Here is a 19,107-nt window from a genome sequence, read left to right as displayed (position 1 = left end):
AAAAAAAACACAAAAAAAGTACTTCTGCTAATTATGGAGCATTCTACTATAATGTAATGTAAATTAACAAAATACTTATTTTCCAGTCAAATAATTGTATAAAATCAATGGGTAGGGTTGAGCCTGCACGCTCTTCAATCATAGACAGGTCTGCCAGCGAGAACTGGCAATTGGACCCGGACCACTCCTTCCGCGCCTGCCACTTCCTGCAAGGGGCACAGGAGGTCGCTCCTGGACTGGGTATGAACTGAGACTGGCGACGAGGAGGAGGAGGAGGTAGGAGAGACAGGGTCCGTCAGGTTTGGTGGGGACACAGGAGCGGTGGGGGGAAGCGGTGGTGCCCACGAGGACAGAGACGTCGGGTCAGGGTAAGGGGGAGGTTGGGTGGGGGACCGAAGTGGGGGGCAGGGAAAGAGTATCAGGAGGCTCAGAGAGGGAGGAAGAAGGGGGAGGTTGAGCGGGGGGGACGAAGGGGGTGCAGGGAAAGAGTATCAAGAGGCTCAGAGGAGGAAGAATCGTCCTTCTCCTTGCTTGAGGAAGAAGATTTCACGAGCAAGACCTGGGCCAACGAACATCGGGCCCAGACGTGCGGGTGTGAACTCAAGATCCAAAAGGCCTGAACACAGGGTACCTCGGACCATTTGCCTAGTCTCTTGCAGAAGTTGGTCAGATTCGTGAGAATGGTAAAGTCTAGAGTGCCCTCTGCAGGCCACTGAGACTGGTCATCCAATTTATACTGTGGCCATGCCACTGTGCAGAAAATAAGCCGCTTTCCTTTTAGGTCTTGGCTGAGACCTAAAGTCTAGAAATTAGCCAAGAGGCACCCCAGAGGGGATTTTGGGTCTGATTTGGACTGGGCAGCCCCCCTGGTTCTGAGGCGGGCAGTCCGGAGGCAGCGGGAGCGTCCTCTCACTGCCACATGGAGTGCGGGATACGTGACTTCCGGGGAGGTTGGATGTCTCCTAGTCCCCGGTGCCGAGGTCACAGTTGACCGGAGGGAGCCCTTGACGTGGCTGCGCGTTTGGGACAGGGATTCCCGGAGGGGGCCTGCAGGACAGGGGAAAACTTACCCAGCAGTGATCGAATCAAGTCCTGATTTTGGTGAAAACGGCTCCCTGCGCAGAGAGGAGGTCCCGGCTCAGAGGAGAGCAGAGCCTACCCGGACCGGCGGAGGACTGGGGGAAGCCTCCTCCCGGACTTTTGGCACCAATGTAATGTAAACAAGGGAGCCGAGCAAGAAGACACCAGGCAGATGAGAACAAAGGCAGCCTTTATTGGGCTCGCTGGAGAGGTTAACCGGTCCTCTATCAGGAGGGCCGAGGAAGTCGCCCTGGGGGCGGGTATTGGGGGGCCTTTTGTAGGGCGAGGTAGGCGGGGTTTGTAGGTATCGGCTTTCTTGAGGTAGGTTTCGATTTCTGGGGAATAATATATCCAGGAGCTTGCGCAGAGTGGGGGTTCTTTGGCGGGGACGGGCTTTTTTCGCACACTGACTTAGCAGGAAGTGAAGGGCAGGGAGTCCTAACAAAGGGCCTACCATGCCAGGTGATATCGCCATGTTGGGTCTAGATTCCTGCCTAACAACTACAACCCGCTTTATGCTCATAATGTATGTTGTCAAAATGAATACTCTTCACTTTAAAGGCTTATATTTTCTGAAAGATTTTTGACGTAATTGCATGTATAATGCTTTTATTAAGTATGAACTTTCTGATGCTGAGATGTGAACAGGTATTAATGGCTTTTTCACATTCTGTATATTTGACATTTTTTTTCCTAGTACAAATTGTTTCCTGTGCAATAAGGTGTGAGCATTGGTTACAAATTTTGCCACATTCTTCACACTACGGTTTTTAGTATGAATTATGTACAATGAAGCGTGACAACCTTTAAAGGCTTTGTTACATTCTTCAGATTTCTAAGATTTCTCACCAGTATAATTTCTTTTATGTTTAGAAAAATTTGAGGTGTTTTCAAAATCACTGTTACATCTTTTAGGTTTGTAGAGTTTCTCACCAGTATGAATTTTCTTATGTACAGTAAGATTTGAGGACTGGTTAAAAGCTTTGCCACATTTTTCACATTGGTAGGGTTTCTCTCCAGTATGAATTCTCTTATGTCTAGTAAGGTGTGAAGACTGGTTAAAGGCTTTACCACATTCTTCACATTGGTAGAATTTCTCTCCAGTATGAATTACTTTATGTGTAGTAAGGTGTGAGGAATGGTTAAAGGCTTTGCCACATTCTTCACATGTGTAGCGTTTCTCTCTAGTATGAATTTTCTTATGTTCAGTAAGTTTTGAGGATCGATAGAAAGCTTTGCCACATTCTTCACATTTGTAGGATTTCTCTCCAGTATGAATTCTCTTATGTGTAGTAAGAATTGAGGACTGGTTAAAAGCTTTGCCACATTCTTCACATTTGTAGGGTTTCTCTCCAGTATGAATTCTTTTATGTGTAGTAAGGTTTGAGAACTGCTTAAAGGCTTTGCCACATTCTTCACATTTGTATGGTTTCTCTTCAGTATGAATATTCTTATGTTCAGTAAGGTTTGAGGATTGGTTAGAAGTTTTGCCACATTCTTCACATTGGTAGGGTTTCTCTCCAGCATGAATGCTCTTATGTCTAGTAAGGTGTGAAGACTTGTTAAAAGCTTTGCCACATTCTTCACATTTGTAGGGTTTCTCTCCAGTATGAATCATCTTATGTGTAGTAAGGTGTGAGGACTGTCTAAAAGCTTTGCCACATTCTTCACATTTGTAGGGCTTCTCTCCAGTATGAATTATCTTATGTCTGGTAAGGTGTGAGGACTGGTTAAAGGCTTTACCACATTCTTCACATTTGTAGGCTTTCTGTCCAGTATGAATTATCTTATGTCTGGTGAGGTGTGAGGGCTGGTTGAAAGCTTTGCCATATTGCTTATATTCATTGAGTTTCTCTCTAGTATGAATTATCTTATGTGTAGTAAGGGTTGAGGACTGATTAAAGGCTTTGTCACATTCTTCACGTTTGTAGGGATTCTCTCCAGTATGAATTATTTTACGTGTTGTAATGTGTGATGACAGGTTAAAGGCTTTGCTACATTCTTCACATTTGTAGAGTTTCTCTGTAGCATAAATTATCTTATGTGTAGTAAGGTTTGTGAACTGGTTACAGGCTTTGCCACATTCTTCACATTTGTATGGTTTCTCTCCACTATGAATTCTTTTATGTTTAGTAAAGTTTAAGGATCCATTAAAGGCTTTTCCACAGTCTTCACATTTGTAGAAATTTACTCTAGTACAAGTTATTTTACGTTGAGTTAGGTTTGAAAACATGCAAAATGATTTGCCAAATTCTTTACATTTAAAAGGTTTTTTTCCAGTGTGTCTTATCTTATGTCCATTTAAATTTGAAAATTTATGAAAGATTTTCATATATTCATCGCAATGAAATAGTTTGCTCTGGGTAGCTGGCAAACATTGGTTAAGTCCATTGTAACCTCCTTTTTGCACCTTGCACTCATCCACACTTTTACCACATTTTCTTAACTGTAAATTCTCATGTTCACATTTTCCATATCTTCTCAGTGTCACTTTTTGGAAAGAATCTTTTATGTTCTGCTCTGGTGAAAAGTCTTGGGCAAAATGAGAACAAGTAACTGAAAGAAATAAAAATAACAAACGACTTCACTTGATAGACTCTAAATATACTTTACAAATCCAACCTATACCATTATACAAATTACACAAGCAAGATGGCATAGCAAAATACCAAAGGCCCTAATTCCTTCTTTTTTTTTTTTTTTTTTTTTTTTTCTGAGATGGAGTCTCAATCTGTCACTTGGGTTGGTCTGCAGCAGCGTGATCTCAGCTCACTGCAACCTCTGCCTCCCAGATTCAAGCAATTCTTTTGCCTCAGCCTCCTGAGTAGCTAGGATTACAGGCATGCACCACCATGCCCAGCTAATTTTTGTATTTTTAGTAGAAATGGGGTTTCACCATGTTGGCCAGGCTGGTCTCAAATTCCTGACCTCGTGATCTGCCCACCTCAGCCTCCCAAAATGCTGGGATTACAGGCATGAGTCACCGTGCCCAGCCCAAAGGCCCTAATTTCTTAATAGAAATATAAATGTAACAAAAACACATTGACCAAAATACATTTGTGGAAAATTTATAAATTAGTTAAGTGTGTGAGCAGAATGCAAAGAGCCACAAAGAAAGTCTGTTACATTCACCCAACACAGATCTTTCTGCTCCCCAATATAACATAATACCTTTAAAAGTAAATTGCCAACTTCAATTATTTTGCATATAGATGTATACCTGAGAGTGGATAATTTATAAAGAAAAAAGGTTGGTAGGACATGGTGGCTCATGCCTGTAAGCACAGCACTTTGGGAGGCCAAGACAGGCGAATCAACTGAGGTCAGGAGTTTGAGACCAGCCCAACCAACATGGTGAAACCCTGTCTCTACTAAAAATACAAAATTAGCCAGGCATGGTGGTGCATGCCTGTAATCCCAGCTACTCAGGAGGCTGAGGCAGGAGAATCACTTGAACCAGTGAGGCAGAAATTGCAGTGAGCCAAGATTGTGCCACTGCAGTCCAGCCTAGGTGACAGAGTGAGACTATGTCTCAAAAAAAAAAAAAAAAAGGAAAGAAAAAAAGAAAAAAGGTTATTTGGCACACACTTTGGCAGACTGTACAAGAAGTGTGTGCCAGCATCGGCTTCTGGTGAGGGTTTCACAAAGCTTACAATCATGGTGAAATGCCAAGAGTAACTGAACATATCACATGGCAAGGGACAGAGCAAGTGTGAAATAATGAACCAGTTCTCATTTAAATTAAGAGGGTAAAGTTTTTGATTACCAAGAGGTTGATGTCAAGCCATAACACCTCCCACCAGGTTTTACATCCAACATTGAGGACTGCATTGCAGCATAATATTTGGGGAATGTGAACCTTTAGGTTGTATCATAGACCAACAAGGCTTGACAGACACGTAAAAAATTTCCAGTTAAAAGCAAGAAAATACACAATATTCTTATTTGCACCTGGTGTATTCTGTTAGGATACACAACAAGTCTTATTAAGAATACCAGGTGGGTGCTGTAGCTCATGCCTGTAATTTCAACACTTTGGGAGACCAAGATGGGAGGATCTCTTGGGGTCAGAAGTTTGAGACCAGCCTAGGCAACATAGTAGTACTCTGTCCCTACAAATAATCAATAACTTAGCCAGGCATGGTAGTGTATCTCTGTAGTCCCAGCTACTCAAGAGGCTGAGGTGAAAGGAGCACTTGAGCCCCGAAGGTTGAGGCTGCAGTAACTGCACTCCAGTCTAGGTAACAGAAAGAGATCCTGTCTCAAATCAACAACAACAACAACAAATAAATGTAAGAAAATAAAAATTATACACCGAATGTTTTCTGACTAAAACTGAATGAAACTGGAAATTGAGAGCACAAGTAAAACTGGCACATCCAAATATATATGAAAATAACACATACCGTTCAACATAATTTTACTCAAGGTTCAAAAAATTTAATTTTTCAAAGATGTCTGTACAACTTACAGTGATGAATACATTCAATATAATTTCTACAAAAATCCCCAAAGCACAATTTTTACAAGAATATTTTTTAAAAGTTTTAAATTTGATTATAAACTAGAGCCAAACACTCATGAAAAAGAACAAGGAGGTGTTATATATCTGGATTTTAAAATGTATTAATAGCTACAAATACAAGGTGGTACTGACACAAACACAGATAAACAGATGAAAAAACAGAATAGACAGCCCAGAAATACACTCTTCGGAATATGATTAAATAATCTTTTACAACGTTGCCATGAGCACACAATAGAGAAAAGATAATCTCTTCAAAAAATCATGTTGAAAACTGGACACCAACACTGATAAAGCTGGATTCTTTCTTTGTATCACATATAAAAAATATTTTAAATAAAATACTTAAACATATAAAAATTACTAACAAATCCTTAGGAAAAAAAGAGAAATGACATGATGTTGGTCTTGGCACCATTTTTTTTTTGATATGACATTAAATGCATGAACAACAAAGAAAAAAGTAACTACACTACACTTCAAAATTTCCACACATCAAAAAAACATTAGAGTGATAATACCTTGTAGAAAATAAGCAAAAATATTTGCAAATTATATGTGATAAGAGTTAACTGTAGGGAGCTAAAGGTCCGAGGGTCGTGACCAACTCAGCATTCCACTGAAGGCTATGTGATCAAACAGCAAACTGTTTATCATGAGTGCAGGATGTAAGCAAATTCACATCTGTGCCTGCCACCAGAAGGTTTGCTGAGGGCAGTCACTCCCTGGTGCCGTGCCATGCTCCTTGAGGTTATCTACTGGAATATCTGGAGACTACTGTTCAAAGAATGCAGTCGTGCAAGCCTGCCCTAAGTGACTGACAACCACCCCCTTCTCCCTTCTCCCTATCTCTCTTAATAAATACCAAGGGCTATAGAAGTTCAGGACCCTTGTTCACTAGAAGCAAGGAACCCCCTGACCCCTTCTTCCAAATATACTCTTTTGTTTTTGCCTTTATTCCCGCATTCATCCTCCTTTGTTCAGTCAAGCAAGGTCCATGGCAGTTAATACTGAGAATATATAAACAAGTCTTAAATGGACTAATAATTGAAATTCGTTTTCATCAAAAAAATACAAAAATGGGAAAAAGCGTTTGAAAGGACACAGGAAATTACATTTGTACAGAAATGCATAAAAATCACATGAAAAAATCAACTCAAACCAATTAGAATGGCCACTATCAATTTTTTAAAAACATTAAATATGTTGATGAACTGAAAACCTGTTATCTGTTGGTGTAAAACAAGGATGCAGCCACTGTTTTTTTTTTTTTTCTTTTTTTTTTGAGACGGAGTCTCGCTCTGTCGCCCAGGCTGGAGTGCAGTGGCCTGATCTAGGCTCAATGCAAGCTCCGCCTCCCGGGTTCACGCCATTCTCCTGCCTCAGCCTCCCGAGTAGCTGGGACTACAGGCACCCGCCACCTCGCCCGGCTAGCTTTTTGTATTTTTTAGTAGAGACGGGGTTTCACCGTGTTAGCCAGGATAGTCTCGATCTCCTGACCTCGTGATCCGCCCGTCTCGGCCTCCCAAAGTGCTGGGATTACAGGCTTGAGCCACCGCGCCTGGCCCGCAGCCACTGTTTTTAAATGTTATAAATGTTACTCAAATAATTAAAAATGGAATTATTAAATACAACAATTCAATTTGTAAATCGATATGCAAACTCTGCAATGTAGGACCTACAAGGCATATCTGAACACTGATGTTTACTGTACCAGTATTCACAAAACCCAAAAGACTGAAGCAACCCTTTCTTGACTTATAAATACATCAACAAATGTAACATATAAGTACAATGGAATATTATTCAGCCTTAAAAAAAATCTTGACACACTTTAAGACAAACTTTGATAATATTATGTCACCTGAAATAAGCCAGTAACAAAATGATGGATACTATATGATCTCATTTATAGGAGATATCTTAAGTAGTCACACTCATAAAAACAGAAAGTAGGAGGATATTTGTCAAGGGCTGGAGAAAGGGTAAAATGTTCAGCTGTTACTTAATGGATATTGAGTTTTAGTTTTACAAGACGTAAAATTTTCAGAAGTCTTTTGTATAACAATGTGAATATACTTAACATGCCTGATATGTACAGCTTTTTTTTGAGACAGGGTCTCATTCTGTCATGCAAGGCAGAGTGCAGTGGCACAATTATGGCTAAGTGTAGCCTCAAATTCCCAGACTCAAGTAATCTTCCTCCCTCAATCTTTCAAAGAGCTGGGACCACAGTTGCACACAACCATGCTTGGGTTAAAAAACAAAAAAAAAAATTGTGGAGAGGGAATCTCCATATGTTGCCCAGGCTGGTCTCAAACTTTTGGGATCAGGCAATCCTCCTGCCTTAACATCCCCAAATTCTGGGATTACACATGTAAGCCACAACCATGCCTGGCCCTGAAATGTACACTTCAATAGACTTAAGATGGTAAATTTTATGTTATGTGTTTTTACAATTAATTTTTCTCAAAACAAATCTGAAAAAATACAGAATCATAAATCTTTTCATAAATTATCTTCAAATCACAAAAGTATTTCTCTCACACAGAGGAAATATATATTTATCATTAAACACATGGTGAAAATAAAACTATTTCCATGACTACTCAATTAGACAAGATAAAACAACCACTGAAAATTAAGAAAAAAAAAAGTGGCGAGGGGGTGGGCTAGGCACAGTGGCTCATGCCAGTAATCTCAGCACTTTGGGAGACCGAGGTGAGCGGATCACCTGAGGTCGGAAGTTTGAGACCAGCCTGGCCAACATGTGAAACCCCATCTCTACTAAAAATACAAAAATTATCTGGGTGTGGTGACATGTGCCTGTAATCCCAGCTACTTGGGTGGCTGAGACTGGAGAATTGCTTGAACCTGGGAGGCAGAGGTTGCAGTTAGCCGAGATCATGCCATTGCACTCCAGCCTGGGAGACAGAGTAAGACTCCATCTCAAAAAAAACAAAGAAAAAGAAAAAAAAAATCAACTAAGAAAGAATATATACAAGATAAGTCATAACCAAAATTGTGGTTATATTTATAGATAAACACACAAATATATATTCTGTCATTGTGATAGACATTTGGCTGATGTATCGCTTAAGTAAATCCCACATTGACTTAAAATGTACAAACAGAATTGCAAATTGTCTGAAATTATAATACATATGTAAAATTAAAAAGCACAAAAAACTAATATTAAGAAACCTACACTAAAAAAACACACTAGTATGAACTGGAAAACAATAATAAGAGAAATGTTTACTCAAAATATGGTTTGCAGCCAGGTGTGGTGGCTCACGCATGTAATCCCAGCACTTAGGGAGGCTGAGGTGGACAAATCACCTGAGGTCAGAAGTAGGAGACCAGCCTGGCCAACACGGGGAAACCCCATCTCTACTAAAAATATGAAAATTAGCCAGGCCTCGTGGCATGTGCCTGTAGTCCCAGGTACTCCGGAGGCTGAAGTGGTAGGATCCCTTGAACATGGGAGGCAGAGGTTGCAGTGAGCTGAAATCACTCCACTGCACTTCAACCTAGGCAACAGAATGAGACTGCATCTCCAAAAAAAAAAAAAGACCGGGCGCAGTGGCTCACATCTGTAATCCCAGCACTTTGGGAGGCTGAGGTAGGTGGATCATCTGAGGTTGGGGGTTCAAGACCAGCCTGACCAAAATAGAGAAACCCCATCTCTACTGAAAAAAAAGTACAAAATCAGCCAGGCATGGTGGCATATGCCTGTAATCCCAGCTACTAGGGAGGCTGAGGCAGAATTGCTTGAACCTGGCAGGTGGAGGTTGCAGTGAGCCGAGACTGCGCCATTGCACTCCAGCCTGTGCAATAAGAGCAAAACTCCACCTCAAAAAAAAAAACAAACAAACAAACAAAAAAAAAAATGTGGTTTGCAATACTGATGCACCATTAAAAATTTCTCTAAATAGGCTGGGTGTGGTGGCTCACACATGCAATCCCAGCACTTTGGGTGGCTGAGGCGGGTGGATTACCTGAGGTTGGGAGTTCAAGACCAGCCTGACCAACATGGTGAAACCCTGTCTCTACTAAAAATACAAAATTAGCTGGCCGGTTTGGCACACGGCTGTAATCCTAGCTACTCGGGAGTCTGAGGCAGGAGAATCACTTGAACCTGGGAGGCAGAAGTTGCAGTGACCTTAGACTGTACCATTGTACTCTAGTCTGAAGACAGAGTAAGACTCTGTCTCAAAAAAAAAAAAAGAAACAACAACAACAAAAAAACTCTATTCTCTACATCACTGTAATATGTGACTGTGTACTCACAGAAGGCAGGTATTTTGAATAACTGGCATGTGCTCCACGGCAGTAAAATTTCAAAGAAAATGAAGTGCAATCATAAACAGAAGATTCTAATGAGAAATTTTTAATAAATAAGCATTTAAAAGAAACTAATGAGAAACTTTTAATAAGCATTTAAAAGAAACTAGAGACAATTTTTTTTTTTTTTTTTTTTTTTTTTGAGATGGAGTCTCGCTCTGTCACCCAGGTTGGAGTGCAGTGGCACGATCTCCGCTTACTGCAACCTCTGCCTCCCGGGTTCATGCCATTCTCTTGCCTCAGCCTCCTGAGTAGCTGGGACTACAGGCGCCTGCCACCATGCCTGGCTAATTTTTTTTTTTGTATTTTTCGTAGAGATGGGGTTTCACCATGTGAGCCTGGATGATCTCTATCTCCTGACCTTGTGATCTGCCCACTTCGGCCTCCCAAAGTGCTGGGATTACAGGCGTGAGCCACTGCACCCGGTCTGAGGTTGGAAAATTGCTTCAGGCCAGGATTTCAAAACCAGCCTGGGTTATGTAGCAAGACCCAATCTCCAAATTAAGTGCCTTTAGGAGAGCTTTGAGATCCACGGAGGGAGTTGTGAAACTGCTAATGCCCAATTCTGAGGAATGCTCCTTTTCAGAAGGCAGGTGGCAAACTACAGAACTCCTGTTTTCCAGTGTAGACCAGGAAATGGCCTACCCAACTTGGTCTTCTGATAATTCTGAAGTTACCCTGTAATCATCTCATACTTTTCCCAGCCACAGTCTGTAAGAGGTCACACCCTTTCAGAGGCCTTGAGAAAGGTACCCACTTACAGCCATGCAGCAGGCCTGCAGACCTTGGTCCCTGAAGCAGTTCAATGACTCAGTTTCAGATACCTGAGCCACAGTTCACAGCCAGTTCTGCCTATGTTAAAGCCCACTCAGTGACCTGGAAAAATCCTCTCTGATACACAGTGAATGCCATACTCATCCACATTCTTAAATGAGACTTACCATATACAGACCTGACTGCAGAAACCTGCCCTAGTGTCTGCCCTACAGGTCAAAGTCTTGAGGGAAATTCAGTCTGTCCAAAAAATAAAATGTGAATTACAACTACCCAAACCCCTTGCAAGAAGCCAACTGAAGGTGAACCCCAGTGCAGACCCAGCAGCCTTGTGATCAAGCTACATCCCCTTTCCACTACAAACCCAGAGGGCATCTCATGACCCTGGGGGCCCAATAAAAGATCTTTACCTTCTGAAAACAAGTTATAAAAACTTGAAGAGGTGTTTGCTTTTTCAAGTTTAAAGACACTAATACAAAACTGCATTTTGCCTATTGTCAATGCTTCTATTTTAACAAAGAACATTAAGTATGTGGCAAAAGAATTAGTCAAAAAAATGAAAAAGAACCATTGAAACTGAAGACAAGGGCCGGGCATGGTGGCTCACGCCTGTAATCCCAGCACTTTGGGAGGCCGAGGCGGGTAGATCACAAGGTCAGGAGTTTGAGACCAGCCTGGTCAACATACTGAAACCCATCTATACTAAAAATACAAAAATTAGCCAGGCATGGTGGCGCGTGTCTGTAGTCCCAGCTATTTGGGAGGCTGAGGCAGGATAATCGCTTGAACCTGGGAGGCAGAGGTTGCTGTGAGCTGAGATTGCGCCACTGTACTCCAGCCTGGGCAACAGAGTGAGACTCTGTCTCAAAAAAAAAAAAAAAATCTTATTTACGACAGCATTAAAATAAATTTCTGAGAAGAAATGTAATCAAAGAGGCAGAAAATCTTTACAATGAAAGATATATCAATGAAAGAAATTAGAAAAGACACAAATAAATTTAGAAATATTTCATGTCTATAGATTGAAAGAATAAATACTGTTAAAGTGCCATGTTGGCCAGGCGTGGTGGCTCACGCCTGTAATCCCAGCACTTTGGGAGGCTGAGGCAGGCAGATCACGAGGTCAAGAGATGGAGACCATCCTGGCCAACATAGTGAAACTCTGTCTCTTAGTATACTAAAACAAAAAATAGCTGGGCGTGGTGGTGAGCTCCTGTAGTTCCAGCTACTTGGGGGGCTGAGGCAGGATAATAGCTTGAACCTGGAAGGGAGAGGTTGCAGTGAGCCAAGATTGTGCCACTGCACTCCAGCCTGGCAAAAGAGCGAGACTTCGTCTCAAAATAAAAAATGCCATGTTAATGGCACTTAGATCTATAGATTCAAAAAATGGCACTTGATCTATAGATTCAATAAACTCCCTATCAAAATTCCAGTGGCGTTTTACAGTAATGAAAAATACAAGTCTAAAATTTATATATGAAACTACAATAAACTTTAAATAGTGAAAGCACTCTTGAGAAAATAAAAACAAAGCTGTACGACATCATACTTTATAATTTCAAACTATATTTGAAGACTATAGTAATACAAACAGGATAGAATGTGCAGAAAAATGAACAAAAACCTACTACTCTCACACATTTCAGAGATGATGCAAAAAGAGAACTTAAAAAATAGTTTAACATAGAGTTTCTCAAAATTATGCAGATATCTGTGTGTCCCCCAAAACAATGGAAAAGCACTCAGATTGTGCAGTCTCTTATATGCCATTCAGAAGACTTTGGCTCTCACTCTAAATTAGAAGGCAGATCACTGAAGGGAAAGCAGAGTCCTAAGAGAACTTAAAAGCATAAGACAGAAGACGCTCTTATGTGAGAGCAAAATAGAAAAACTCGGCCAGGTGCTGTGGCTCATGCCTGTAATCCCAGCACTTTCAGAGGCCAAGGTGGGTGGATCACCTAAGGTTAGGAGTTCAAGACCAGCCTGGCCAACACACAGTGAAACCCCGTCTTTACTTAAAAAAAATACAAAAATTAGCTGGGCATGGTGGCGCACACCTGTAGTCCCAGCTACTTGGGAAGCTGAGGCAGGAGAATCGCTTGAACCCTGGAGGTGGAGGTTGCAGTGAGCCGAGACTGTGCCACTGCACTCCGGCCTGGGTGACAGAACGAGACTCCATCTCTCAAAAGAAAAAAAAAAGAAAAGAAAAACTTGGGCTTTCCAGAAGTGAGCTGAGATTGAGACTGTGCCACTGCACTCCAGCCTGGGTGACAGAGTGAGACTCCATCTCTCAAAGGAAAAAAAAAAAGAAAAGAAAAGAAAAACTCAGGCTTTCCAGAAACTATTTCCTTTGGAACATAGCTTCCCAAATCACATTATTAAGCACTAGCTTTTTCTTTGACCTTTAAACCGTTCATCTATGTTATCTGTTGTATTCACTTTCACTCTCACCTACCTGGTTTGGCCACCATCCTATGTCTCTTTCTAGTCCAAGGCTCTTTTTCTTGCTCCAGACAGGTGATCAGATCTGGCTTAGAGACAGCAATACCTGTTTTATTGAAAATAAATAACATAAATCTTGCTCATATTCTCTAATTACCAACATGGCAATGTGCTCAGTAAAGAGGGTGAAATAGAAGAGTCTTGTAAATCAATTCCAAAATACTGATTTATAAAAGAAATTTCTAAATATTTAGAAAATATTTTAAATTTGTTAGTTCTTAATTTCACTATCCAGTACAACAAATCAAAAATTAGTGTTGATAATTAGATTTTAAAGTGTGGGCAATAATATTTTATGCCACTAAACTTCTGGAATTACCACTCTAATCTAGAGTGAAGAATACAGATTAGCTCAGGAATGCAGAAAGTTCAGGTCAAGATGAAACAGCTTAAAGAAATTCTTTTCTACAGAGATGAAACCCTAAGATTTTTATAAAAACAGGGATCTGAAACTCACTTATGCAAAGCATAAATTACCTAAAAACATTAGACAAAAAAGAAAAATGAAATCTTTAGGATATAATAGGAATTCTGTATTGAAGTTATCCTCACCCAAGAAGACCAGGTTTCTGTAGTTCTCTAACATCACATTCCTATATAAATTCTGCTGTACAGTGTCCAGGCATTGCCACTCCTCCAGAGAGAATTCTACGGCCACATCCCTAAATTTCAATGGTTCCTGAAAAAAACACACACACACACACACACACATACATATTTACAAAGTGGCCATGGAAAGAATTTATAATTTGACTCAAGGTAAAATAAGAAAGTGAAGACAACTGGTTCTGACTTACATAAATGACTGAAATTATCCAATAAAATAATTTTTTTTTACACAGGAACATTCTCTGATCTATTCTCTAACTATGAGAAAAGAAACTGGCATTAGATCTATAACACCAGACCTAAATAAATCGCCAGTCAGAACGGTAATTATTAAAAAGTCAAGAAACAATAAATGCTGGTGAAGCTGTGGAGAAATATGAATGCTTTTACAATGTTGGTGGGAATGTAAATTAGTTCAACCATTGTGGAAGACAGTGTGGTGATTCCTCAAGGATCTAGGACCAGAAATACCATTTGACCCAGTGATACCATTCCTGAGTATATACTCACAAGAATATAAATCATTCTACTAGAAAGACTAATATGTTTATTGCATCACTGTTTACAATAGCAAAGATATGGAACCAACCTAAATGCCCATCAATGATAGAATAAAGAAAATGTGGTACATACACAACCATGGAATACTATGCAGCCATAAAAAGGATGCAGCTGAAAGCTATTATCCTCAGAAAACTAACACAGGAACAGAAAACCAAACACTGCATGTTGTCACTCATTAGTAAGAATTGAACAACGAGCACTCATAAACACAAGGAGAGAAACCACATACACCCGGGCCAGTCGGGGTGTGGGGGGACGAGGAGAGAAAGAGCATTAGGATAAATAGCTAATGCATGCCGGGCTTAAAACCTAGATGATGGGTTGGTAAGTACAGCAATCCACCATGACACATGTATACCTATGTAACAAACCTACACGTTCTGCACTTGTATCCTGAAACTTAAAGTAAAATAGAAAAAAATATATATTATAAAAGACTATACTTAGAAATAAATAACAAAAATTTTTCAATTTTTTTTTTTTTTTTTTTTTTGAGTTGCAGTCTTGCTCTGTCACCCAAGCTGGCATGCCATGACATGATCTTGGCTCACTGCAACCTCTGTCTCATGGGTTCAAGCAATTCTCCAACCTCAGCCTCCAGAGTAGCTGGGATTACAGATATCCGTCACCACACCTGGCTAATGTTTGTATTTTTAGCGGAGACAGGCTTTCACCAAGTTGGCCAGGCTCCTCACCTCATGATCTACTTGCCATGGCCTCCCAAAATGCTGGGATTACAGGCAGGAGTCACCTCAACCGGCTTATAAAAGTTATAGTTAAAAGTGCTGAGATACAACAAAAGTAAAAAGAAAAAAGATTATGTCACAGGGGACTGTGCCTGAGATAACACATTATGTGATTTAATTTTTTTTTTTTTTTTTTTTTTTTTTTTTTTTGAGGCGGAGTCTTCACTCTGTTGCCCAGGCTGGAGTGCAGTGGCACCATCTCGGCTCACTGCAAGCTCCGCCTCCCGGGTTCGCGCCATTCTCCTGCCTCAGCCTCCCGAGTAGCTGGGACTACAGGCGCCTGCCACCGCGCCCGGCTAATTTTTTGTATTTTAGTAGAGACGGGGTTTCACCGTGTTAGCCAGGATGGTCTTGATCTCCTGACCTCGTGATCCGCCCACCTCGGCCTCCCAAAGTGCAGGAATTACAGGCGTGAGCCACTGCGCCCGGCCTGTGATTTAATTTTTATAACACCCTGGGAGCTGGTACTGTTTAATAATTCCCAGGATTTAAAGTCCAGCATTTTTATTTCTTCTGTTTCTCTGTCATTGATTTTTTTTAAAAAATATAAACAATAAAAGCTAAATATAGACAGAGAGAAATGCAGAAAGAATTTAATGTATTTTAGAAAAATTTATATTCTTTATGTTTACTTTTTTGTGACTTGTGGAGCAACTCCTACATCTGTAGGAATAGAAAACAAGTTGCTAGATAGAATGCAAGTACTAGCTTCAATAAAAAATTATAACCCTAAAATATATACTTTATTTTTAAAATTTATTTGCTTTTGTGTTTCCGGAATTGTAAGCACCAGCTCTAGAAAGGCAGCAGAATTCACCAGTCAAAACTCTGATCTCCACTATCAGTTCTATGAGGCAACACCTCAGGGTAGGGCCAGACCTATATAACGCCTCCAAAAAGGTGAACCTGAGCAGAACTGGGGCAGGCAGTGGATTCTACGTAGAATTCTGTTCTCTATGCCACTGGGATATTTCCAGTTCTGTTTTTCCTAAACTTACCTTAAAAAAACCTTAAATCTCAGAGTTTGTATAATTTTAACCTTTCTTAGACACTGCCCTATCAATTATATGTAACATGTACTAATATGCAATTTAAACAAATTTATAAAGGTTTTCTAGGGTAATTTTATTAAAAGACAAATATGTATTAACAAGGTAAAAGAAATAAATATCCCTTCAGGTGATGACATCACAAGTCACAATTATATAAAGAAAGTGGCACAAATAGAGCCCAAGTTTTCTGCACACATCTGTTTACTGTACCAATTATATGATGTTTAATTTAACCATTTATCCAGCTGTTTTGTCTAGACTGGCTCCTGGATTGTAGGGACCATGACTGCTTCATCTATTTTTCTAATGGCCATATGAAAAGAAAACAATTTAGCCGGGCGTGGTGGCACACGTCTGTAATTACAACTACTGCCTCGAAAAGCCTGGCCTCGTGGTCTGCCCGCCTCAGCCTCCCAAAGTGCTGGGATTACAGGCATGAGCCACCGCGCCAACCCTTTTGACTCCCATACATTTTTTAATAGAAGGAAAGAGAAACTGGGAACGCCACGGGCCAAAGCTCTTCCCATTCATGAACCTGGCATCCGTCTGGATTCTTCCCTGACGACCCTCCCGTGGTCCCTGCACAATCCGGGAAAGACCCGGCGTTGCGGGTGCGGAGCCGCCCAGAGAGAGCTGCAGGCCAGGACGCAGTCACTGACCAGGGAAGAGACAGGATGCCCGAGGGGCTGGCTGGCTGCGCAGCCGCCATCTTATGGTCGAAGGGGACTAAGGCTGATCCGGGCGAGAACTCAGGGCGCAGACTGTGGAACTGACTGCGGTGAGGTCTGAGTATCGCCATAGTCCCTTCCCCTCTCTCGGGATGTCGGACCCGGCATTCTCACCATTTCTAGGTTTCCGGGGACCCTGGCGTCTTAGATATGGATCTCCAATACTTGCACGTCACGGAGCCACAGAGACTGGGCCTCTACAAACAGAGGACACAGAGCAGTGAAGTCAAAACCTGGAGCTCCGGCTGCGGAGAGACAAAGGCCCCGCCAAACCCGGAAGCCGCCCTGTCCGCTCTAGCTGCATTCCTGATTGGACAGTTCCCAGCCCAGCGTCCCTGATTAGATAATAAGTAAAACCCCACCCCCTCGGGTCCGGAATGACAGAAGATGTGATCAGATGCTCGGCTGAATGAAGACTAACAGCCTAAATTGCAGCCTTTTCAGACAGGGCTCCCTCCCAGAGCTGAGCCGGGCCCACCTAAAAGGGTATTTGCCTTTAACCTTCTGTGTAAGGTCACATGCATTTCAAATAATAAACTAGATAGCTATTCAAAAATAAATACATATATAATAACGATTATTTTAAAATTTCAGCTTTTATGACCGTCCTGGTTTCAGGCAGCCATAGTCCCTACCCTGACAGCCCCAGCCCAGATGGCATTCAAATCTTCCTGGATGGGCTTGAAGCCCGTCACTCACCCGCTCTTTAGCACTGTCTTGTGTTGGTTACTCAGGCCCTGGGAGAGGAGGTGGGGATTGTAGGTGGAGGGTGGGAACCACCTCACACCCAGAGTTCACCTGGTCTCAGGCCAGCCAGCAAGCCCATGAAGCACAGCTCTAGACACTGAGCCTTGGCACCTCCAGCTGCACGTTCTATTTATATATCAGGTTTTTGGGTTTTTAAAAAATTATTTATTTATTTCTAGACGGAGTCTTGCTCTGTTGCCCAGGCTGGAGTGCAGTGGCGCAATCTCAGATCACCACGACCTCTGCCTTATGGGTTCAAGCGATTCTCTTGCCTCAGCCTCCCAAGGAGCTGTGCCTCCATGCCTGGCTAATTTTTGTATTTTTAGTAGAGACGGGGTTTCACTATGTTGGCCAGGCTGGTCTTGAACTCCTGACCTCGTGATCCACACCCCTGCGCTTCCCAAAGTGCTGGGGTTACAGGTGTGAGCCACCGCGCCCGGCTATATATCAGGTTTTTAAAACCATAAACAGACACAAAAGCAGCCACTTTGATTGAGGAGAAAGTGGGAGCCTAAAGCAGCTGACCCTCAAACAACTCCACCAAGCCCCAGGCCAGGCCAGGCCATCTGAACACTCCAAGGCCACATGATAGTTACAGAGGATGACAGTACCCACAGGTACTTATCAAACACTATGCTAGCTTCTGAGTCACAGAGTCTCAGAATTTCTCCTTGCCAATACCCTGTGAGGGGAGGCCCTGACTCACTAGAGCACAGGAGGTTCCTAAGCTCTTCCCAGGAAATGGTTAACAAAGTGTGGAAGTGGAGGAAAGCCCAGTCAGAACAAGTGACTTCCCTGGGTCTCCCTAGACTCCATCCCCTCCTCCACATGGGGCCAGGAGGTGAAGCGAGCAGCCTCCTAAACCCCTCCATCCCACCCTCTCCTTGGCCAAAGTGGCTGTTTCTGTGTTTGCTTATTTATGGGATTTCAAAAACCTGATTTTTTATTTTGAGTAGCTTCAGACTTGTGTGTATTTGTATAGGCTTTATTAGAAGGAAAAGGGCTTAAGACAATAACATTTTTAAAATGTCTCAGTGGATAATAGACTTCCATGTCATGAACGATGATGCTGACCTCCTTCTGCTGCCTTTGTGCAAAGTATAAATAGTGTGAGAAATGGCATGTGCTGGGTTGTGGTTTCAGTATGGGAGGGCAGTTCCTTAAGATGGAAACCAAGTCTCACTGAGCTGTAGAGCTACACTCACCTTTTATCACATTCCCCACCGTAGTCTTTCACTCTTCTTCTGTGCTTAAATTTCTTTCAACATACTTTTTTTTTTTTTTTTAAAGACAGAGTTGTGCTGTGTTACCTAGGCTGGAGTGCCATGGTGCAATCTTGGCTCATTGCAACCTCCGCCTCCCAGGTCCAAGCAATCCTCCTGCCTCAGTCTCCGAAGAGTTGGGATTACAGATGCGTGCCACCACGCTGAGCT

General features: G+C 41.8%; 1 protein-coding gene across 1 annotated transcript in view; it reads right to left on the bottom strand.

The window, feature by feature from the left end:
• Positions 1-17,403, bottom strand: part of LOC103234301 (uncharacterized) — a 64,922-nt gene extending 47,519 nt beyond the window's left edge. Inside the window, 4 exon segments of the mRNA XM_007996015.3 lie at positions 2,001-3,636; positions 13,182-13,274; positions 13,781-13,907; positions 17,042-17,403. Of these exon segments, the coding sequence (XP_007994206.3) occupies positions 2,001-3,636; positions 13,182-13,274; positions 13,781-13,907; positions 17,042-17,044 (1,859 nt within the window). The 5' untranslated portion in view covers positions 17,045-17,403.
• Between the last annotated feature and the right edge of the window lie 1,704 nt (positions 17,404-19,107).

The sequence above is a fragment of the Chlorocebus sabaeus genome, chromosome 6 (genome assembly GCF_047675955.1).
Source record: "Chlorocebus sabaeus isolate Y175 chromosome 6, mChlSab1.0.hap1, whole genome shotgun sequence".
Lineage (NCBI taxonomy): Eukaryota > Metazoa > Chordata > Mammalia > Primates > Cercopithecidae > Chlorocebus > Chlorocebus sabaeus.
Note: the sequence above shows the minus strand (reverse complement) of the source record. Positions and strands in the feature narration are given on the sequence as shown.